At 39.4% G+C, this 25,560-nt stretch overlaps 1 protein-coding gene across 1 annotated transcript in view; it reads left to right on the top strand.

Moving 5' to 3' along the window:
* tecta (tectorin alpha) overlaps positions 1-24,873 on the top strand; it is a 79,680-nt gene extending 54,807 nt beyond the window's left edge. Inside the window, exons 16-23 of the mRNA XM_061899001.1 lie at positions 9-119; positions 4,637-4,839; positions 4,938-5,101; positions 13,766-14,014; positions 14,083-14,245; positions 14,318-14,396; positions 19,371-19,490; positions 19,555-24,873. Of these exons, the coding sequence (XP_061754985.1) occupies positions 9-119; positions 4,637-4,839; positions 4,938-5,101; positions 13,766-14,014; positions 14,083-14,245; positions 14,318-14,396; positions 19,371-19,490; positions 19,555-19,628 (1,163 nt within the window). The 3' untranslated portion in view covers positions 19,629-24,873. The remainder of the gene's footprint in view (positions 1-8; positions 120-4,636; positions 4,840-4,937; positions 5,102-13,765; positions 14,015-14,082; positions 14,246-14,317; positions 14,397-19,370; positions 19,491-19,554) is intronic.
* The last annotated feature ends 687 nt before the right edge of the window (positions 24,874-25,560 follow it).

The following is a 25,560-nucleotide window of genomic DNA, read 5'->3' on the forward strand; positions in this document are numbered from 1 at the left end:
GTCTTTAGCAGAATGGATCTACGACCCCTGTGCCACCGAGACCTGCACAAACTTCACCTGCGAGCAGGAGAACGGAGGCGACCTGTGCGGATGTCCCGAGTTACCCAGCAGCCCCGGAGGTGAGTGCACACGAACCACATTTGTATGTATGAAATATGGACGGCACGGTAAAAATACACTCGATTGCCAAAAGTATTTGGCCACTGACGGAGATATATATATTTATATCTGCAAGAGTTAATATTTTATATTTATAGTCATATTTGAAAACAGCTAGTGTTTTTCCATTTGTTCTCTCTCTGTTCGTCCACTAGTAAACTGTGTGTGTTAACCTTGAAGCTTTAGGAATGTAAGGAGTAGCAATACTCCCTTCTTATCTCTTCCTGTCTCAGGCTAAGCAGAGCAATAGACATGTGTATTTGTTCCGGTGGGTGAGGGCGAGGGAGATATTGAAGAAGACAGCGCTTCCGTAAGGTTTTCAGATCAACTAGGCGACGCAAATTGAATGTGTTGTTTTTTTTAGGTTGGTCTCTCCAAAGCTTTGGAATAAATTGCAAAATACCTATTCTGTTCTGGGTGATCATTTAAAATCAGCTTATGTGTCATCAAAAGAACTTGGGATTGACCAGCAATTTAAATTCCCTCGGAGGAACATCTGGTCCAAACGCAACACCACCCATCCAAATGATCAGAATCTGGTGTCCTAATCACTTGGCCCGGCCACAGGTGTATAAAATCCAGGCACTTAGGCACGGAGACTGTTTCTACAAACATTTGTGAAAGAATGGGCCGCTCTCAGTGATTTCCAGCGTGTATCTGTCATAGGGTGCCACCTGTGTAACAAATCCAGTCGTGAAATGTCCTCGCTCCTAAATATTCCAAAGTCAACTGTCGGCTTTATTCTAAGAAAATTGAAAAGTTTGGGAACAACAGCATCTTAGCCACCAAGTGGTAGGCCACAAAAACTGACAGAGAAGGGTCAACGGATGCTGAAGCGCGTAGTGCAAAGACTTTTTGCACAGTCAGTTGCTACAGAGCTCCAAACTTCATGTGACCTTCCAATTAGCCCACGTACAGTACGCAGAGAGCTTCATAGAATGGGTTTCCATGGCCGAGCAGCTGCATCTAAGCCATACATCACCAAGTCCAACGCAAAGCGTCGGATGCAGTGGTGTAAAGCACGTCGCCACTGGACTCTAGAGCAGTGGAGACGCCTTCTCCGGAGTGATGAATCACGCTTTTCCGTCTGGCGATCTGACGGACGAATCTGGGTTTGGAGGTTGCCAAGAGAACACTACATTTCGGACTGCATTGGTGGAGGAGGAATTATGGTGTGGGGTTGTTTTTCAGAAGTTGGGCTTGGCCTTTTAGTTCCAGTGAAAGGAGCTTTGAATGTGCCAGCATACCAAAACATTGATGACAATTCCATGCTCCCAACCTTGGGGGAGCAGTTTGGAGCGGGGCCCTTCTTCTTCCAACATGACTGTGCACCAGTGCACAAAGCAAGGTCCATAAAGACATGAGTGACAGAGTCTGGTGTGGATGGACTTGACTGGCCTGCACAGAGTCCTGACCTCACCCGGATAGAACACCTTTGGGATGAATCAAACGGAGGCTGAGAGCCAGGCCTTCTCGACCAACATCCGTGTGTGACCTCACCAATGCGCTTTTCAAAGAATGGTGGAAAATTCCTATAAGCACACTCCTCAACCTTGTGGAAAGCCTTCCCAGAAGAGTTGAAGCTGTGATAGCTGCAAAAGGTGGACCGACTTCATATTGGAATGGGATGGCACTTCAAGTTCATATGTGAGTCAAGGCACAAATACTTTTGGCAATACATCAGACATTTTTTTTAAGTCTCATAAGAGCCATAGCACAAATACAACCATAACAAACGCAGGTGGGAAGAAATGGGATATTATGACCACGATATACAGTATGTCACTTTGTTCATTTGTTTATATTTAATTATAAGTAATAATTTATGGTATGGTCATCCTCCAATTGTATTTTTATTTTTTTCATGTATCCTATGTTAGGTACTATCATTCGAAAACCAAATTTTACTGACTGAAAATAAATGTATGTTTACAATTATGTTGTGCCAAAATAAATAAACTGAATTATTATTGAATATGTTTCTTAACTAAACTGTCAAAAACAAGTGCAAATGAAAATGCATTTTCACCACCTTAGTCATAATTTTTGCACTTAAGAAACTTCTGAATGACGATAGCTTCAGAATTCTTCTGTTTGATATTATTACTGCCACAAGTGGTGGAAAGGGGTATTACAACCGGCCCATACGGACCACAGCTAACAAACATATTTTTGGTGCCCCAATCTTATGGTTAAGAAAAACACTGTTATATCGGGTCTTTTTATGGCGCTCTCTGGTGGTGATAGGAAGAAACACACTTCTGTAATGTTATGACCACAAAGTATGTCACCATGTTCATTTTTATATATTTATTTATATTACATAATTGTAGTATTAATTTATGATATGGGCATCTTCTAAATTTAATTTGTTTATTTCGTTTTAAGAAGTATTTATCCTGTAAGTACTACCATTGAAAAACATCCATCCATCCATTTTCTACCGCTTATTCCCTTTCGGGGTCGCGGGGGGCGCTGGCGCCTATCTCAGCTACAATCGGGCGGAAGGCAGGGTACACCCTGGACAAGTCGCCACCTCATCGCAGGGCCAACACAGATAGACAGACAACATTCACACTCACATTCACACACTAGGGCCAATTTAGTGTTGCCAATCAACCTATCCCCAGGTGCATGTCTTTGGAAGTGGGAGGAAGCCGGAGTACCCGGAGGGAACCCACGCATTCACGGGGAGAACATGCAAACTCCACACAGAAAGATCCCGAGCCTGGATTTGAACCCAGGACTGCAGGAACTTCGTATTGTGAGGCAGACGCACTAACCCCTCTGCCACATTGAAAAACATATTTTGAGTATTTCAGTCTTTTAGGTCATTTTCATTCCAGGTTATTTCAATTTTTTATGTATATTTTAGTAGATACTGTATGTCACCATGTTCATTTTTATATATATATATATATATATATATATATATATATATATATATATATATATATATATATTTCTATGACATAATTGTAGTATTAATTTATGAAATGGGCAACTTTTAATTTTAATATATTTATTTAATTTTAAAAAGTATTTATACTGTAAGTACTACCATTGAAAAACATGTTTTGAGTATTTCAATCTTTTAGGTCATTTTCATACCAGGTTATTTTAATTTTTTATGGATATTTTGGTAGATACTGTATGTCACCATGTTCATTCATATATATATATATATATATTTATATTACATAATTGTAATATTAATTTATGAATTTGGCAACTTTTAGTTTTATTTTATTTATTTAATTTTAAAAGGTATTTATCCTGTAAGTACTACCATTGAAACACATGTTTTGAGTATTTCAATCTTTCAGGTCATTTTTATTCCAGGTTATTTCAATTTTTTATGTATATTTTAGTGGATACTGTATGTCACCAAGTTCATTTTTAGAAACAATTATTACATGGGCATCCATTAATTTTGTTTTATTTTTTTCAATTCCTATGGCTTTCCTCCTGTATTAAGTTATACTAATGGAGAGCCAATCCTAAAATATTTTCCTATTTTAGGTCATTTTCCTTCTGTTTTATTAGTATTTTGTATACGTTTTAGTACATATGTATATAATTGGCATTCCCAAATTATTATTTTTCCATTTTATTTTGTTGTATTATATTTTTTTATTTTATCAATGGGATGCACAGTATGTGTCAAGTTGGGTTATATCTTAAAATTGTTTTTTGTTTTTGTTTTTTTGTATTGTAGCCCATTTATTATTTTTGTAGTCTATTTTTTATTTTATTTTTTATTTACCATTATCATTTCTTGTATTCTTTTGATTTACAAATGTATTGTACGTATCACTTTAAATTAATAACTCAAATGATTATTTAAGCTCAATATTTTTATTTTATTTTTTGTATGTTTCTTAGTCATGTAAATTGTCAAATTGTCATTATTGTATTTTTTTTATCATGTATTTATTGTTTATCATTATTTATTGTTTATTTATTATACATGTCTATTCAGTGTCATTAATTGTATGGCATTTTTCATGTATTACCGTTATTTTGTTGTAACTAACAAAATAGTTCAGTTCAATTATATATATATATATATATATATATATATATATATATCAACTGCATGTTCTGAATTCTTGTTTCCATACCTTTGTTTATTGCAATAATGTGAAAAAAGCAATATATTTATCTGTACAGTAATCTATTTTTTTATTTATTTCTATATATTTATATATATTTATTTATTTTATATATATATTTATGTATTATTTATATATATTTATTTAATTATATATGCACCTTTTTTTATCCTGCACTACCATGAGCTTATGTAACAATTTTTTGTTCTTATCTGTGCTGTAAAGTTCACATTTGAATGACAATAAAAAGGAAGTCTAAGTCATTAAGGTGTGCCACAGCGGGCCTGTAGTTAGAATTTCTTTAGCACGCCGCCATTGTACAGCTTCTTACCTCAAAAGGCGATGTGTGTGTGTCTTGTCAGGCGGCGATGACGTCATAGAGGCGGAGGTGACCTGCAGGCACGCCCGGATGGAGGTGTCCATCTCCAAATGCAAGCTCTTCCAGCTGGGCTTTGAGCGCGGCGACGTCAGGATCAACGACGAGCACTGCGCCGCCATGGAGGGCGAGGACTACATCTCCTTCCACATCAACAACACCAAAGGACACTGCGGCTCCATCGTGCAGGTCAGCGGCGCTCGGGAGCCAACCTAAGCGCCTCACCGTTGCCTCCTGAGGCTCAACGTGGTATTGCAAGATGATGATGTTGTGTTTTGTCTCGGCAGTCAAACAACACGCACATCGTGTACAAAAACACGGTGTGGATCGAGAGCGTCAACAACACGGGGAACGTCATCACGCGAGACAAGACCATCAACGTGGCGTTTTCCTGCGCCTACGAACTGGACCTCAGGATCTCGCTGGAGACGGTCCTTAAACCCATTCTCAGGTCAGCAGCGCACCATTCCCTAAAACAGGGGTTGACAACCCAAAATGTTAAGAGCCATATTGGACCAAAATCCCCCCCAAAAATCTGTCTGGAGCCGCAAAAAATGTCATGTCTTGTATAAAAAATACTTGCCAATTCTCCCGATTTTCCCGGGAGACTCCTGAATTCCAGTGCCCCTGCCGAAAATCTCCCGGTGCAACCATTCTCCCAAATTTCTCCCGATTTCAACGCGGACAACAATATTGGGGGCCTGCCTTAAAGGCACTGCCTTTAGCGTCCTCTAAGATCTGTCGCCACGTCCGCTTTTCCTTCATACAAACAGCGTGGTCACACTGAGGGTGGCCGTATAAACAACTTTAACACTGTTACAAATATGCGCCACACTGTGAACCCACACCAGACAAGAATGACCAACACATTTCGGGAGAATATCTGCACCGTAACACAACATACACACAACAGAACAAATAGCCAGAACCCCCTGCAGCACTAACTTTTCCAGGACGCTACAATATACACCCCTCCTACCACCAAACCCCGCCCCCCCAAAACCGCCCAACTCAAAGTTGTTAGCATAAATGAATGGGATTTAACATAGAGAAAATTATGGATGTCGAGCGGGTCTAACATGATACTGTGAAAGTTCAATCCATTGTGGATCCAACACAACCGTGAGAGTCCAGTCCAAAGTGGATCCAACACAGTAGCGAGAGTCCCGTCCATAGTGGAGCCAACAGGAAACCATCCCAAGTGGAGGCGGATCAGCAGCGCAGAGATGTCCCCAGATGATACACAGGCGAGCGGTCCATCCTGGGTCCCGACTCTGGACAAGCGGTCCATCCTGGGTCCCGACTCTGGACAGCCAGTAATAATCATGCTGCAAGATCTAGCATGTTGCAGTCAATGTTTATTCCCATGAATTTCCCATTAATTCCCGTTAATTCATAAATATTTCACATTAAGTCCCATGGAAAGTTTACAACTGTGAATATTCCCAGAATTTTGCTACCCTAGTTTTGACCAAACATGTTTTCGAAATGGGCAGCACAGTGAAACGGGTTAGTGCAGGGGTGTCAAACTCAAATACAGAGAGGGCCAAAATTTTAAACCGAACAAAGCCGCGGGCCAAGGTTGAACAAATTAACATTTTAATAGGGACCCAAACAAGTTTTGCATTGAATATTGAACAAGCAAGGCTTATATAACTTTACAGTGACATGCAAAATTGAGTTTCACATAATAATAACAATAATTAAAAAATATCAATGGCATATCAAATAAAATTGAAAAAAAAATTGAATGCCTCTTTTCTATTTGCAGCCTTCTGAGGTAAATATCCCCAAAAACTTTTTCCAAAGGCCAATAAAGTAAAATATTGAAAGTAAAATAACAATAAGGAATGAATCAAACATTCAAGCCTTGAAGTAGCAAGAGAAAGAGAATGAATAGAACTTTAATTATTGCTCAGTTTGCTACACTGATTTGCTTTAACAACGCTTATATAACCTAATAGTGCGAAATCAACTGTCAAAAAACAAACGAAAAAACATCACAGAAATAACATTTGAATAAAAAATGTAATGCATCTTTTGTATTTGCAGCCTTCTGAAGTAAATATCAACATTAACTTTTTCCACTAGCTAATAAATTTGAAAATAAAATAACAATGAGGTGGTCGGGGCTGGGGGGGTGGCGGGGTTCGGTGGATATTGTAGCGTCCCGGAAGAGTTAGTGCTGCAAGGGGTTCTGGGTATTTGTTCTGTTGTGTTCATGTTGTGTTTCGGTGCGGTTGTTCTCCCGAATTGTGTTTGTCATTCTTGTCTGGTCAGGGTTCACAGTGTGGCGCATATTTGTTACAGCGTTGAAGTTGTTTATACGGCCACTCTCAGTGTGACCTGTATGGCTGTTGATCAAATATGCTTTGCATTCACTTTTGTGTGTACGAGCCGCATATATTATGTGACTTGGCCGGCATGCTGTATGTATAGAGGAAAAGCGGAGGTAACGACAGGTTGTGGAGAACGCTAAAGGCAGTGCCTTTAAGGCACGACTCCAACATTGTTGTCTGGGGAGAAATTCGGGAGAATGGTTGCCCTGGGAAATTTTAGGGAGGGGCACTGAACTTCGGAAGTCTCCCTGGAAAATCAGGAGGGTTGGCAAGTATGAGTATAAGCGGTGAATGTGGTGTTACCGGCGGGCCAGCTCTAATGTTAATTTAATATTGCCTCAAGGGGCAAATGAAATTACACGGCAGGCCAAATTTGGCCCGCGGGCCAGAGTTTGACACCCATGGGTTATTGCGTCTGCCTCACAATACGAAGGTCCTGAGTAGTCCTGGGTTCTATCCCGGGCTCGGGGTCTTTCTGTGTGGAGTTTGCATGTTCTCCCCGTGAATGCGTGGGTTCCCTCCGGGTACTCCGGCTTCCTCCCACTTCCAAAAGATATGCACCTGGGGATAGGTTGATTGGCAACACTAAATTGGCCCTAGTGTGTGAATGTGAGTGTGAATGTTGTCTGTCTATCTGTGTTGGCCATGAGATGAGTTGGCGACTTGTCCAGAGTGTACGCCGGCTTCCGCCCGATTGTAGCTGAGACAGGCACCAGTGGTAGAAAATGGATGGATGGTGTTGCATTTGGACCAGATGTTCCTCCGAGGGAATTTAAGTTGCTGGTCAATCCCAAGTTCTTTTGATGACACATAAGCTGATTTTAAATGATCACCCAGAACAGAATAGGTATTTTGCAATTTATTCCAAAGCTTTGGAGAGACCAACCTAAAAAAAAACAACACATTCAATTTGCGTCGCCTAGCTGATCTGAAAACCTTACGGAAACGCTGTCTTCTTCAATATTTCCCTCGCCCTCACCCACCGGAACGAATACACGTGCCTATTGTTCTGCTTAGCCTGAGACAGGAACAGATAAGAAGGGAATATTGCTACTCCTTACATTCCTAAAGCTTCAAGGTTAACACACACAGTTTACTTGCGGACAAACAGAGAGAGAACAAATGGAAAAACACTAGCTTTTTTTAAATATGACTATAGACAGAAATAACTCTTAAATATGGATATATGTAGATCTCTATCTTCGTCAATGGATGGATGTTTTCGAAAAAAGACAATATAATTTTGTGCGATTGAAATTGTCCCCTTTTTTTTGCCATAAATATTAAATGATTAAATTAAATGGGTTGTACTTGTATAGCGCTTTTCTACCTTCAAGGTACTCAAAGCGCTTTGACACTACTTCCACATTTACTCAATCACACACACATTCACACACTGATGGAGGGAGCTGCCATGCAAGGCGCTAACCAGCACCCATCAGGAGCAAGGGTGAAGTGTCTTGCTCAGGACACAACGGACGTGACGAGGTTGGTACTAGTTGGGGATTGAACCAGGGACCCTCGGGTTGCGCACGGCCACTCTCCCACTGCGCCATTGTGACTTTAAAATAACAAAATAGTTGATTTTGCAAGAATACAGCTGGAATATAAAGAGAAAAAAGCCAAAGGCGAAGGTTGTATGACCAAAAAAAGCAGAAATGTTCTCATAATATTGTCTTGAAAGTTTTTTTGTGGTGATGTCATGACATTCAAGATGCACTCTTACAAGAAAAAAGATGTTACAGCATATTATCACAAAAAAGCAAATATGAGTAGAGCTGCGAATCTTTGGGTGTCCCACGATTCGATTCAATATCGATTCTTGGGGTCACGATTCGATAATATATCGATTTTTTTTCGATTCAACGCGATTCTCGATTCCAAAACGATATTTTTCCGATTCAAAACGATTCTGTATTCATTCAATACATAGGATTTCAGCAGCATCCACCCCAGTCTGCTGACAGGCTAGCAGAGTAGCAGATTTTTTGTTTAAGCTTTTATAATTGTAAAGGACAATGTTTTATCAACTGATTGCAATAATGTAAATGTGTTTTAACTATTAAACGAACCAAAAATATGACTTATTTTATTTTTGTGAAAACATTGGACACTGTGTTGTCAAGCTTATGAGATGCCATGCAAGTGTAAGCCACTGTGACACTATTGTTCTTTTTTAAAATTATTATAAATGTCTAATGATAATGTCAATGAGGGATTTTTAATCACTGCTATGCTGAAATTATAACTAATATTGATACTGTTGTTGATAATATTCATTTTTGTTTCACTACTTTTGGTTTGTTTTGTGTCGCGTTTGTGTCTCCTCTCAATTGCTTTGTTTATTGCAGTTCTGAGTGTTGCTGGGTCAGGTTTGGTTTTGGAATTGGATTGCATATGGGGCAGCATAGCTCGCTTGGTAGAGTGGCCGTGTCAGCAACTCGAGGGTTGCAGGTTCGATTCCCGCTTGTGCCATCCTAGTGACTGCCGTTGTGTCCTTGGGCAAGACACTTTACCCACCTGCTCCCAGTGCCACCCACACTGGTTTAAATGTAACTTATATATTGGGTTTCACTATGTAAAGCGCTTTGAGTCACTTGAGAAAAGCGCTATATAAATATAATTCACTTCACATTGTTATTGTATTGGTTTGTTGGTTTGAGATAAAAAAAAAATAATAATAATAATAATTAAAACGATGTTACAGCAACAGCATAGTATCACAAAAAAGCAAAAATACTTACGAGTAGAGCTGCGAATTCAATTCAATATCGATTCTTGGGGTCACGATTCGATAATATATCGATTTTTTTTCGATTCAACGCGATTCTCGATTCCAAAACGATATTTTTCCGATTCAAAACGATTCTGTATTCATTCAATACATAGGATTTCAGCAGCATCCACCCCAGTCTGCTGACAGGCTAGCAGAGTAGCAGATTTTTTTTTTAAGCTTTTATAATTGTAAAGGACAATGTTTTATCAACTGATTGCAATAATGTAAATGTGTTTTAACTATTAAACGAACCAAAAATATGACTTATTTAATTTTTGTGAAAACATTGGACACAGTGTGTTGTCAAGCTTATGAGATGCCATGCAAGTGTAAGCCACTGTGACACTATCCATCCATCCATCCATTTTCTACCGCTTATTCCCTTTTGGGGTCGCGGGGGGCGCTGGCGCCTATCTCAGCTACAATCGGGCGGAAGGCGGGGTACACCCTGGACAAGTCGCCACCTCATCGCAGGGCCAACACAGATAGACAGACAACATTCACACTCACATTCACACACTAGGGACCATTTTAGTGTTGCCAATCACTATTGTTCTTTTTTTTAATTATTATAAATGTCTAATGATAATGTCAATGAGGGATTTTTAATCACTGCTATGCTGAAATTATAACTAATATTGATACTGTTGTTGATGATATTCATTTTTGTTTCACTACTTTTGGTTTGTTCTGTGTCGCGTTTGTGTCTTCTCTCAATTGCTCTGTTTATTGCAGTTCTGAGTGTTGCTGGGTCAGGTTTGGTTTTGGAATTGGATTGCATCTGGGGCGGCATAGCTCGGTTGGTAGAGTGGCCGTGTCAGCAACGTGAGGGTTGCAGGTTCGATTCCCGCTTGTGCCATCCTAGTTGTGTCCTTGGGCAAGACACTTTATGGATGAAAGTTGATGAAAGACTGGCTTGTAGTTTGATTCTATTTTTAAAAAACATCTATACATACCATAAACCCTCATATCTGTATTCTCAGCTCTTGCTTGCCAGTGACAGTCACAACTACGGTACCAGGCTGGCCCAAAGAGGTGCTCTGACCCGTCTTAAACCCAAAAGTGATGTTTTGAAAAAGACTGTAATGTATCGGGCAATCACTTACTGGAATAAACTTCCACAATATCTGCTATCAATCACCAGCATAGTGGGCTTTAAGAATAAACTAAAAGGAGAAGTATTGCGTAAAGAGATTATTTTAGATTGTACCTAATGTCATGACTGTTTTTATTGACTATTGAGTATTTTATTGATTATGGGATAAGCAGCAGAAAATGGATGGATGATACTTTTTCGTCACTTATTGTTTGTCTTTGGTACACATCTCCGGGTTGGGGAGGAGACCCTGCCCCAAGTGGAGGAGTTCAAGTACCTAGGAGTCTTGTTCACGAGTGGGGGAAGAGTGGATCGTGAGATCGACAGGCGGATCGGTGCGGCGTCTTCAGTAATGCGGACGTTGTGCCGATCCGTTGTGGTGAAGAAGGAGCTGAGCCGGAAGGCAAAGCTCTCAATTTACCGGTCGATCTACGTTCCCATCCTCACCTATGGTCATGAGCTTTGGGTCATGACCGAAAGGATAAGATCACGGGTACAAGCGGCCGAAATGAGTTTCCTCCGCCGTGTGGCGGGGCTCTCCCTTAGAGATAGGGTGAGAAGCTCTGCCATCCGGGAAGAACTCAAAGTAAATCCGCTGCTCCTTCACATCGAGAGGAGCCAGATGAGGTGGTTCGGGCATCTGGTCAGGATGCCACCCGAACGCCTCCCTAGGGAGGTGTTTAGGGCACGTCCAGCTGGTAGGAGGCCACGGGGAAGACCCAGGACACGTTGGGAAGACTATGTCTCCCGGCTGGCCTGGGAACGCCTCGGGATCCCCCGGGAAGAGCTAGACGAAGTGGCTGGGGAGAGGGAAGTCCGGGTTTCCCTGCTTAGGCTGTTGCCCCCGCGACCCGACCTCGGATAAGCGGAAGATGATGGATGGATGGATGGATGGTACACTAATGTGTATATTTTAGGCCATTGGTTCTTTGTTTTATTTTTGCAAAAATGTATACAGTATATCTATTTTTATATTGCTATTTTTATCTTTGGTATGAAAATTATTATGTAACAACATTTATTAGTATTTTTTGGTTCTTTGTTGTTGCTATTTTTGTATTATGACAATTTATTATTGGATCATGTTGTACTGCATTTTAATCGTTTGTTCTGTGGTTGTGTGATGTTTTTTGCCTGGACCCCAGGAAGAATAGTCTCCACTGCGGTGTAGACTAATGGGGATCCTTAATAAACTAATAAACTTTACCCACCTGCTCCCAGTGCCACCCACACTGGTTTAAATGTAACTTAGATATTGGGTTTCACAATGTAAAGCGCTTTGAGTCACTTGAGAAAAGCGCTATATAAATATAATTCACTTCACATTGTTATTGTATTGGTTTGTTGGTTTGAGATTTAAAAAAAAATAATAATAATTAAAATTAGATTTAAAAAAAAAATGACAATCGATTCTGAATTCGAATTGATTTTTTCCCACACCCCTACTTACGAGTAATATTTTTACCAAAAAAAGGAGTGTATGTGATTTTTGGACTATTAAAAAAAAATACCACCTTCTGTGAACATTAGTATTTGCACAGTCAGCATTTCTCCGTGTCCCGCCCTCCTGCAGCGTGATCAACCTCGCCCTCCCAACCCAGGGCGGGAACTTCATCACCAAGATGGCGCTCTACAAGAACTCCACGTACCGCCATCCCTACAGTAGTTTTTTAATAACGGCATAAGACATTATTTTGAGAGAAAAAAAATAATTTGCAGAAATTATTCATTATTATTGAGGACGGGGCACAAATCTACAATAGGATAATACATCAATGTGTGTGTGTGTGTGCGTGTGTGTGTGTGTGTGTGTGTGTGTGTGTGTGTGTGTGTGTGTGTGTGTGTGTTTTGGTGTGTGGGTGTGTGTGTGCGTGTGCGTGCGTGTGGTTGTTTGTGTGCGTGCGTGTGTGCGTGTATAAGTGGGTGTATATATATATATATATATATATATATATATATATTTATAAAGACATAACGTGACTTATGTTTATGTGTATGTGTGTGTGTATATATATATATATATACATATATATATATATATATATATATATATATATATATATATATATATATATATATATATATATATATATATATATATATATACATATATACATATATACATATATATACTGTGATGAGGTGGCGACTTGTCCAGGGTGTACACTGCCCGATTATAGCTGAGATAGGCAACAGCGCTCCCCGCGACTCCAAAGGGAATAAGCGGTACATGATGGATGGATGCATGGATAGTAAAATATTTTTATATTGCTATTTTTATCTTTGGTATGAAAATTATTATGTAACAACATTTATTAGTATTTTTTGGTTCTTTGTTGTTGCTATTTTTGTATTATGACAATTTATTATTGGATCATGTTGTACTGCATTTTAATCGTTTGTTCTGCGGTTGTGTGATGTTTTTTGCCTGGACCCCAGGAAGAATAGTCTCCACTGCGGTGTAGACTAATGGGGATCCTTAATAAACTAATAAACTTTACCCACCTGCTCCCAGTGCCACCCACACTGGTTTAAATGTAACTTAGATATTGGGTTTCACTATGTAAAGCGCTTTGAGTCACTTGAGAAAAGCGCTATATAAATATAATTCACTTCAAGTTGTTATTGTTTTGGTTTGTTGGTTTGAGATAAAAAAAATAATAATAATAATAATAATTAAAATTAGATTTAAAAAAAAAAAATGACAATCGATTCTGAATCGCACAACGTGAGAATCTCGATTCGTATTCGAATCGATTTTTTCCCACATCCCCTACTTACGAGTAATATTTTTACCAAAAAAAGTAGTGTATGTGATTTTTGGACAATTAAAAAAAAATACCACCTTCTGTGAACATTAGTATTTGCACAGTCAGCATTTCTCCGTGTCCCGCCCTCCTGCAGCGTGATCAACCTCGCCCTCCCAACCCAGGGCGGGAACTTCATCACCAAGATGGCGCTCTACAAGAACTCCACGTACCGCCATCCCTACAGGGAGGGGGAGGCGGTGCTGAGCACGCGCGACATCCTCTACGTGGGCGTCTTTGTGGACGGCGCCGACGAAAACCAGCTCCACCTGGTGGTGAACACCTGCTGGGCCACGCCCTCGCGCAACAGCAGCGACCGACCCCGCTACGTCATCATCGAGCGAGGGTAACCGGCCTTTTGCCGTTCTTCAAGCTTATACCTGCTTTACGTCCCCTTTCCAAACCAAAAAAAAGGTGCCCCAACGTGAAGGACAACACCATCGGCATGGCGGAGAACGGCGTGTCGCTCACCTGCCGCTTCCACGTCACCGTCTTCAAGTTCATCGGCGACTACGACGAGGTGCACCTCCACTGCGATGTTTCGCTCTGCGACGCCGACAGGAGCGCCTGCAAAGTGGTAAGGACGCCACGCGCTCGCCTCGAAGTCCTCGTCCCGCGTCGTGTGCTCAAGTCTTTGTGTTGTTTCTAGAACTGTCCGCCGAGGAGGAGGATGTCCTCGATGCTGCTGAAAGAACACATCCTGAGTGTCGGGCCTATAAGGAGACGAGGTGAGAACATTTATACATACAGTCAACAACAAAAATGGCAGCAATTTAATGTTTTGGAATGAACCCGATGTCAATGGGGTGGCCAGAAGGGGGGCTGTGCCCTTGCAATGTGACACATTTGGAGCGCCTGTGGAATGAAAGCAAAAGTATGAGTTTAAGGGCTGGAATTGTACAAGTTTGATTTCACTTTTGTTAGGTGGTAAGTCTTCACTTTCTATATACAGTGGGGCAAAAAAGTATTAAGTTAGCCACCGATTGTGCAAGTTCTCCCACTTAAAATGATGGATAGATAGATAGATAGATAGATAGATTGATAGATAGATAGATAGATAGTACTTTATTGATTCCTTCAGGAGAGTTCCTTCAGGAAAATTTAAATTCCAGCAGCAGTGTACAGAGTTGAGATCAATTTATTAAAAAAAAGTAAAAAGTAAATAATGGGGGTTTAAAAGGAAACAAAAAACCCCATTATTTACTTTTTACTTTTTTTTTTTTTTTTTAATTAAAAACAGAGGTGTGTAATTTTCATCATAGGTACACTTCAACTGTGAGAGACAGAATGTGGGGGGAGGGGAATCCAGGAATTGACATTGTAGGAATTTGAAAGATTTTTTTTGTAAATTATGGTGGAAAATAAGTATTTGGTCAACCATTCAAAGCTGTCACTGATGGAAGGAGGTTTTGGCTCAAAATCTCACCATACATGGCCCCATTCATTCTTTCCTTAACACGGATCAATTGTCCTGAAAAACAGCCCCAAAGCATGATGTTTCCACCCCCATGCTTCACAGTAGTTATGGTGTTCTTGGAATGCAACTCAGTATTCTTCTTCCTCCAAACAGGACGAGTTGAGTTTATACCAAAGCAAAAGTATGAGTTTAAGGGCTGGAATTGTACAAGTTTGATTTCACTTTTGTTAAGTGGTAAGTCTTCACTTTCTATATACAGTGGGGCAAAAAAGTATTAAGTCAGCCACCGATTGTGCAAGTTCTCCCACTTAAAATGATGGATGGATAGATAGATAGATAGATGGATGGATAGATAGATAGATAGATAGATAGATAGATAGATAGATAGATAGATAGATAGATAGATAGATAGTACTTTATTGATTCCTTCAGGAGAGTTCCTTCAGGAAAATTAAAATTCCAGCAGCAGTGTACAGAGTTGAGATCAATTAATTTAAAAAAAGTAAAAATTAAATAATGGGGGTTTAAAAGGAAACAAAAACCCCCATTATTTACTTTTTACTTTTTTTTTTTTTAATTAAAAACAGAGGTCTGTAATTTTCATCATAGGTACACTTCAACTGTGAGAGACAGAATGTGAAAAAAAAAATCCAGGAATTCACATTGTAGGAATTTTAAAGAATTTATTTGTAAATTGTGGTGGAAAATAAGTATTTGGTCAACCATTCAAAGCTCTCACTGATGGAAGGAGGTTTTGGCTGAAAATCTCACGATACATGGCCCCATTCATTCTTTCCTTAACACGGATCAATCGTCCTGAAAAACAGCTCCAAAGCATGATGTTTCCACCCCCATGCTTCACAGTAGGTGTGGTGTTCGTGGAATGCAACTCAGTATTCTTCTTCCTCCAAACACGACGAGTTGAGTTTATACCAAAATGGATACATGGATGATACAGCAGAGGATTGGGAGAATGTCATGTGGTCAGATGAAACCAAAATAGTACTTTTTGGTATAAACTCAACTCGTCGTGTTTGGAGGAAGAAGAATACTGAGTTGCATCCCAAGAACACCATACCTACTGTGAAGCATGGGGGTGGAAACATCATGCTTGGGGGCTGTTTTTCTGGACGATTGATCTGTGTTAAGGAAAGAATGAATGGGGCCATGTATCGTGAGATTTTGAGGCAAACCCTCCTTCCATCAGTGAGAGCTTTAAATGGTTGACCAAATACTTATTTTCCACCATAATTTACAAATAAATTCTTTAAAATTCCTACAATGTGAAGTCCTGGATTTTTTTTTCACATTCTGTTTCTCACAGTTGAAGTGTACCTATGATGAAAATTACAGACCTCTGTCATCATTTTAAGTGGGAGAACTTGCACAATCGGTGGCTGACTAAATACCTTTTTGCCCCACTATATACATACAGTCAACAACAAAAATGGCGGCAATTTAATGTTTTGGAATGAACCCAGACCTAAATGCCAATGGGGTGGCCAGAAGAGGGGGCTGTGCCCTTGCAATGTGACACATTTGGAGCGCCTGTGGAATGAAAGCAAAAGTATGAGTTTAAGACAGTGGTCCTTAACCTGGGTTCGATCGAACCCTAGGGGTTCGGTAAGTCGGCCGCAGGGGTTCGGCGGGGGTCAAAACACACCCGATTCATCGCGTAAATAAAAACTTCTCCCTGTCGGCCTATTACGGATGCGGCAACAGCAGAAGCCACACTGGTCTGCAAGTGTGTAATTTGTTGTGAGTTTATGCACTGTGTTGGTTTTGTTCTTTGAACAAGGTGATGTTCATGCACGGTTCATTTTGTGCACGAGTAAAAAAACATGGTAACACTTTAGTATGGGGAACATATTCACCATTAATTAGTTACCTATTAACATGCAAATTAGTAACATATTGGCTCTTAACTAGTCATTATTAAGTACTTATTAATGCCCAATTCGGCATGGACTTATTATAACCCTAACCCTTTAACCCTGGCCCTAAGCCTCTAACCCTAACCAAATAACTCTAAATTAAGTCTTTGTTTCTTGGAATATGTTCCCCTAGTGTCTAAAAACCTCTAAATTAAGTATGTGTTACTTATAATATGTTCTCCATACTAAAGTGTTACCAAAAACACATAACTTTGTCTTGAATTAAAAAAACTAAAGATTTTATTTTTCACTAAGAAGGGTTCGGTGAATGCACATATGAAACTAACGGGGTTCGGTACCTCCAACAAGGTTAAGAACCACTGGTTTAAGGGCTTGGATTGTACAAGTTTGATTTCACTTTTGTTAGGTGGTATGTCTTCACTTTCTATGTAATTACCGTTATTCATATATTTAATATTTATATTTACAGTACACATAATATCTTTATTTTTAAGTTTAAGTCGTGTTTTATTTTTAATACATTATAAATAATGGTAAATATATAAAACCATTGTTATTTTATTATCATGATTATTATTTCTTAATGTTTAATATTATTTATGTACTGGTAATATATTAAAAACTACCAGAAAATGAAGTTGTCATTTTAAAATCTTAAAGTTGTAATGTTCCAATAAATATTTTTCAACAAGTAAAAATGTTAAAATGTTACTTTTATGAGAAATCGTTCGTATCACTACCCCCTAAAAAAATGTATAAGAAAAATACAGTAGTTTTTTTAATAACGGCATAAGACATTATAATTTGCAGAAATTATTCATTATTATTGAGGACGGGGCACAAATCTACAATAGGATAATACAATAATATGCGTGTGTGTGTGTGTGTGTGTGTGTGTCTGTTTATATATATATATATATATATATATATATATATATATATATATATATATATATATATATATATATATATATATATATGGCGTAGTATAGCTCGGTTGGTAGAGAGGCCGTGCCAGCAACTTGAGGGTTGCAGGTTCGATCCCCGCTTCCACGATCCTAGTCTCTGCGGTTGTGTCCTTGGGCAAGACACTTTACCCACCTGCTCCCAGTGCCACCCACACTGGTTTAAATGTAACTTAGATATTGGGTTTCGCAATGTAAAAGCGCTTTGAGTCACTTGAGAAAAGCGCTATATAAATATAATTCACTTCACACTTCAGTGTGTGTGTATCCATCCATCCATTTTCTGCCGCTTATTCCCTTTGGGGTTGTGGGGGGCGCTGGTGCCTATCTCAGCTACAATCAGGCGGAAGGCAGGGTACATCCCGGACAAGTCGCCACCTCATCGCAGGGCCAACAATATATATATATATATATATATATATATATATATATATATATATATATATATATATATATACTGCCATGAGGTGGCGACTTGTCCAGGATGTACACCGGTGTACATCCCGGACAAGTCGCCACCTCATCGCAGGGCCAACAATATATATATATATATATATATATATATATATATATATATATATATATATATATATATACTGCCATGAGGTGGCGACTTGTCCAGGATGTACACCGCCCGATTGTAACTGAGATAGGCAACAGCGCTCCCCGCGACTCCAAAGGGAATAAGCGGTAGAAAATGGATGGATGGATAGTAAAATATTTTAATTAAAATCACAGGAAACAATTCCTCATGCACACAATTTAAGTCATATTATTTTCCCGAACGTTAATTAGTTCATTTTCAGCAAGATAATTATCACAAACAGAACAGTAATGTAGTGAAAAAAATGTCATTTTAAACAATAAAGCTGTGTTATTTAGACGCTATAAAGTCTGAATATTACCAAGCTAAAATAGTAATATTCAGACGGGAAAAAGTACAAACTTGACTGCACAAAAATAATGTTAGAAAACATTTTTTTTTTGCAAACTACCGGTAATGATTTGAGAAAAATTTCATAAACTGACCGAAAAAAAAGTATTATTATAATTGTTTTAAAAGCTTAAACATTACCAGACTAAAGTCGTAACAATCAGAGGGGAAAAACTATCACTTGAAGAAACAAAATTTAAATATTACAGGGGGGGGGACTCTAAATATTACCAAACTAAATATAATGTTCTGAAAAAATTTCATAACGTGACTTAAAACTTTTAAAAAGTAAAAATATTACCATATTATAGTTGTAATATTCAGCAAAAAAGTCATAACTTTACCACCGGAACAAATGTATAATATTGCGAGGAAAAAAGTATGGATATTACTGAAAAAATATTTGTACAGGATAAGACAGAGAAAAAAAAATCTATGATTAGAAAAATAGATGAATGTTATTAGATTTTTTTGTGGTTGTCACCTAACAGAATCGGACTGGTGCCAGGAGGACAATGGCGGCTGTGAGCAGATGTGCACCAGCACGACCACCGGTCCAGTGTGCAGCTGTGTGACTGGGACGCTGCAAGCAGACAGGCGGAGCTGTCGAAGTAAGAACTACAAATGAATGCAACATTTCCCGTCATCATTTCCTCCCTTTTTCATCTTCCATAGCCGCCAGCTGCAGCTGCAGACTGGCGCCTGCGCTCCTCCTGCTGAGCGCCGCCGTAGTTTCTGCTCTTCGCTGATGCACGATTGCAAAGCAGCGCAAAGACTTGAAGACGCAAAAATAACTGTTTGTTTCACGCAAGTAAGTCGCAATATTTTCGCTGTGACGAAACGGGGCCCGATTGACCCCGAAAATAACATTTTTTTTTTAGTTGTCTTGTCTCCTGATGGTGTGTTTTATTTTATTGCCACTAGAGGGCAGCATACAAAACACATCAAGGGCCCAGTTTCCTATCCGAGGACACTTCATTAGGTACTGCTGCACAATCTACTCTCAATACAAAATAATTATGATTGTGCTTTATTCATGGCGTTGATTACCTAATGTTTTGGCTACTACTTTAGTGACAAAACCATATCCTCCCTCTATAAGTAAAACAGCAAAAACATGTTTTAAAGGCCTACTGAAATGAGATTTTCTTATTTAAACGGGGATAGCAGGTCCATTCTATGTGTCATACTTGATCATTTCGCGATATTGCCATATTTTTGCTGAAAGGATTTAGTAGAGAACATCGATGATAAAGTTTGCAACTTTTGGTGCTGATAAAAAAGCCTCGCCTTTACCGGAAGTCGCAGACGATGACGTCACAAGGGTCAGGGCTCCTCACGTCCTCACATTGTTTTTAATGGGAGCCTCCAGCAGCAAGAGCTATTCGGACCGAGAAAACGACAATTTTTCCATTAATTTGAGCGAGGATGAAAGATTTGTGGATGATGATATTGATAGCGAAGGACTAGAAAGAAAAAAAAGGCGATTGCATTGGGACGGATTCAGATGTTTTTAGACACATTTACTAGGATAATTCTGGGAAATCCCTTATCTTTCTATTGTGTTGCTAGTGTTTTAGTGAGATTAAATAGTACCTGATAGTCAGAGGGGTGTGTCCACGGGTGTCTTGAGGCCAGTGTCTGAGGGAAGTCACGGCAGATACAAGGACGGCGCAAACTCCACAGATCTCCGGTAAGAGGCGACTTTTTAACACAATTTTCTCACCGAAACCTGCCGGTTGACAAGTGGCCGGGAACCATGTTCGCTTGACCGCTCTGATCCATAGTAAAGCTTCACCTCTGGGAATTTTAAAGGGGAACATTATCACAATTTCAAAAGGGTTAAAAACAATAAAAATCAGTTCCCAGTGGCTTGTTGTATTTTTTGAAGTTTTTTTCTAAATTATACCGGTCCCCGAATATCCCTAAAAAAAGCTTCAAAGTGCTTGATTTTCGCTACTTGCGATGCGACTATCCATTTCCCTGTGACGTCATACAGTGCTGCCAATGTAAACAAACAACGGCGAATACCACATCAAAATACAGCGACATTAGCTCGGATTCAGACTCGGATTTCAGCGGTTTAAGCGATTCAACAGATTACGCATGTATTGAAACGGATGGTTTGAGTATGAAAGTATTGAAGAAGAAATCGAAGCTATTGAGCGAATAGCTATTGACGCTATTCATAGCCATAGCATGGCCGAATAGCTGCGTTAGCATCGCCGGTAAAATGTGCGGACCAAACGATCAGGACTTTCGCATCTTGTGACACTGGAGCAACTTAAATCCGTCGATTGGTAAGTGTTTTTTTCGCATTAAATGTGGGTGGAAGGAAACGTAATATAGTTGCAAATGCATCTGCAGGTTATCCATACATCTCTGTGCCATGTCTGCTTTAGCACCGCCGGTAAATAGCATGTTAGCATCGATTAGCATAGCATGTTAGCATCGATTAGCTGGCAGTCAACATCAACAAAACTCACCTTTGTGATTTTGTTGACTTTATCGTTGCAAATGCATCTGCAGGTTATCCATACATCTCTATGCCATGTCTGCCTCAGCACCGCCGGTAAATAGCATGTTAGCGTTGATTAGCGTAGCATGTAAGTATCGATTAGCTGGCAGTCACGCCGCAACCAAATATGTGTGATTAGCAAATGCATCTGCAGGTTATCCATACATCTCTATGCCATGTCTGCTTTAGCACCGCCGGTAAATAGCATGTTAGCGTTGATTAGCGTAGCATGTAAGCATCGATTAGCTGGCAGTCACGCCGCAACCAAATATGTCTGATTAGCAAATGCATCTGCAGGTTATCCATACATCTCTGTGCCATGTCTGTTATCGCCGGTAAAATGTGGAGACACTTTGGCACATTCAATGAGGGTCTGGCGGCAGAAACTTTCGCATTTTCGGGCCAGTGGTGCAACTTGAATCCCTCCCTGTTAGTGTTGTTACACCCTCCGACAACACACCGACGAGGCATGATGTCTCCAAAGTTCCAAAAAATAGTTGAAAAAACGGAAAATAACAGAGCTGAGACCCGGTGTTTGTAATGTGTTGAAAATGAAAATGGCGGCTGTATTACCTCGGAGACGTCACGTTCTGACGTCATCGCAAAAAGAGCGATAAACAGAAAGGCGTTTAATTCGCCAAATTTCACCCATTTAGAGTTCGGAAATCGGTTAAAAAAATATATGTTCTTTTTTCTGCACCATCAAGGTATATATTGACGCTTACATAGGTCTGGTGATAATGTTCCCTCTTTAAACAAGGAATCACCGTGTTTGTGTGGCTAAATCCTAAAGCTTCCCAACTCCATCTTTTTACTTTGACATCTCCATTATTAATTGAACAAATTGCAAAAGATTCAGCAACACAGATGTCCAGAATACTGTTTAATTGCGCCATGAAAAGAGACGACTTTTAGCCGTAAGTGGTGCTGAGCTAATATTTCCTGACAGTCCGTGACGTCACGCGCACGTGTCATCATTCCGCGACCTTTTCAACAAGAAACTCCGCGGAAATTTAAAATTGCAATTTAGTAAACTAAACCGGCCATGTTGGCATGTGTTGCAATGTTAATATTTCATCATTGATATATAAACTATCAGACTGCGTGGTGGGTAGTAGTGGCTTTCAGTAGGCCTTTAAATGCATGTTATTGTTATGTGAGGGTCCTGTAATACCGCATTGTACCTCAAGGGGCAGCAGTGACAAACGCCGGGCTAGTGTTTTATTTTGAAAAGTAACATACTTCCTATTCAAGGACTATCATTCTACAGTTCTCACAATGTTTATTTTTAAATGAAAATGTTTTTTTTTCCATGTACAAATGTAAAGTCCTTTGATGTGTCATGTGACGTCGAAGAGTAACACCAAGGGCCAAATTGAAAAGGTACAAAAAAATACATGAGAATAAAGTCGTGGACTTAATGCTGAAATATTCCAGAATTTTGAAAAAATAACAGAATAAAGTGATATTTTACAGGTATTGGTTTTATAAGGAAAACAGCTACTGTAAGAAGTGAGAAGAAAGTGATTTTATATTACATGGGGGAGATTTTCACAAATTCGAAATAACATATAAATACTTAAGAATAATACATTGTAATAATGAGGAATTTTTATTTTTATTTTGCGAGAATAAGGTCCTAATATTTCAGTAAAAGTTGCTGTCTCGCGGCAATAAATTTGTATATTGTGGAGAAAACCTTGTTCTCGCAATATTACGATTTTATTTTTGTCAAATTGTGACTTTGTTTGTAATTATTCAAAGAAAAGGCCACAAGAATTAAGCTGTGATAATAAGTTGAGATATTACGAGAATGAAATTGTACTGTGTTATCACGACTTATTCTTGTTAAAAACCCACTTTTGCCTTTTTAAAAAAACAAGTGACTTAATTTGACTAAAGTTGTCATTTTAAGAGAAAAATGTTGCAGGATTGTACGAGAAAATTGTGGTGAAATTCCAAATAAGGGTGGTAATTTGTGTTTGTTCAATATAAAAGTAATCTATAAAGAATACAATTGTAGTTTAGTGCGAGTGAAGCAATATTACAAAAAACAGGGAAGTCAGAATTGAGAAAAAGTATTGAGGTTCGGAGAAAAAATGTTTCATTCTACAAGAATAAAGTTGTAATTTGACAGGGGAAAAAAATCTGAACAAATGTGTATTTTTATCGGAGGTAAAATAACAAAATAAGTCATAACCCTACGAATTTTACGAAAAAGAAAGTTGTAACACTCCAGTAAAAAGCCGAGGAAAAATTATAAATTTGTTGGGGTAATCTGGCATTTTTTTGGGTAGGGTAAAAAATTGCTTCGATTCTCGTAACATTCCGACTTTATTGTCAAACAACTTTTTTTGCATATTTGTCTGTGTGGTCCCTAATGTTACGATCATCGGTGTGTTTTTTCGGACTTTTTAATAAATGTAAAAGTTCTCATCATCCGTGCCGAAGAGTTTTTTTTGGGCCGCGCTCTTCCGCACGGAACCGTGGTGGGGCGCTGCCCCCAACTGTTCTCTGTCCTCAGGCGTGTGTCCCAAGTCTTTTGTTTCCAGCTCATGTGCCAATTTTCTTTTATTTTTATGACATATGCCTGCAATGAACGTCAGAACATGACTCGGGATGTAACGATATAAAAATGTCCTATGACGGTTATCGTGACCAAAATTATCACGGTATCGTTGAATTTGTTCAAAAAGTACTCATACACACTAAAATCGTAGTTTTATTCGAGAATTAATAGTTAAACAATTTCTTGGCAGAGAAAACATTAAATCAATCATCAATCAATCAATGTTTTTTATATAGCCCTAAATCACAAGTGTCTCAAAGGGCTGCACAAGCCACAACGACATCCTCGGTTCAGATCCCACATCAGGGCAAGGAAAAACTCAACCCAGTGGGATGACAATGAGAAACCTTGGAGAGGGGAGACCGGTGCAATGGACGTTGAGTGGGTCTAGTACAGTGGTTCTTAACCTTGTTGGAGGTACCGAACCCCACCAGGAGAAGTTTTAATTTACTGTTAGAATAACCATTTTCTATCTGTGCAAGGACAAAACTTCTTGTCTGAGGGGTGGCCTCCGCTGCAGATGTTGTATTTGTTTTAGGACTTGAAGGACCTCAACTAAAATAAGACGACAGCACGCAGATGAAGCCGAAACAAGGAAATCCCACGGCCCCCAGCACGTTCCGTCACACATTGTGCGTACTGGACCTGCTTTGCATAATATATGTGACCACTCCTTTTAGAGGCGGCCTCAGTGATGTGGACAATGGAACTCCTGAATAAATAGAGGGACGCGGGAGCTGAACCTTAGAGCGTAGGGCGAGACTGTGACTAAGTGTGCAGCTCCATGCATTCTCCTCATGAGCTAAATTGAACTTTGTCTCTGCATGGTTCCTTGCTTCTTTGCCTGATTAATAGATGTCATCAGTGTTTGAACCTGACATTTACACAATGAGTCGGGTGTGTCTTGACCTCCGCCGAACCCCTAAGCCCGACTAACCGAACCCCTAGGGTTCGATCGAACCCAGGTTAAGAACCACTGGTCTAGCATAATATTGTGAAAGTCCAGTCCATAGTGGATCTAACATAATAGTGAGGGACCAGTCCATAGTGGGGCCTCAGGTGACCAAAATCCTCCTCAATTGTTGTCCTGGCTTCATAAGAGCCATAATATTTGTATTTGTCTGTTTCTTCTTTCATTTTATTTTGTAAAGTTTTAAGAGTTTTTTTTTAAATAAATGCAAATTGGGTGATGAATTTCGCCCAACTTCGTCACGCGAGTTCACTTCCTGTTAAAAGCACGTCCGTCTGGTTCAACCTGAGGCTGTGGAATTAATGTCGACCACTTTGTGGAACACAGCTGTTATGTTCCATGAGAATACTGTATCTATCTGTACAAGTTTAGATCGGGCTATGGCGTTTTTTTAATACGGAAAGACGTTAATGTCTCTTGTTTTGGTGTTAGCATTTAAGCTGGCTAGCAAGCTAACGCGAGTCGGTGCATGTTATGTTCCATGAGAATACTGTATCTATAATTGTACAAGTTTAGATCGGGCTATGGCGTTTTTTTAATACGGAAAGACGTTAATGTCTCTTGTTTTGGTGTTAGCATTTAAGCTAGCTAGCAAGCTAACGCGAGTCGGTGCATAATTTTATC

This window comes from Nerophis ophidion, linkage group LG04 (assembly GCF_033978795.1).
Source record: "Nerophis ophidion isolate RoL-2023_Sa linkage group LG04, RoL_Noph_v1.0, whole genome shotgun sequence".
Lineage (NCBI taxonomy): Eukaryota > Metazoa > Chordata > Actinopteri > Syngnathiformes > Syngnathidae > Nerophis > Nerophis ophidion.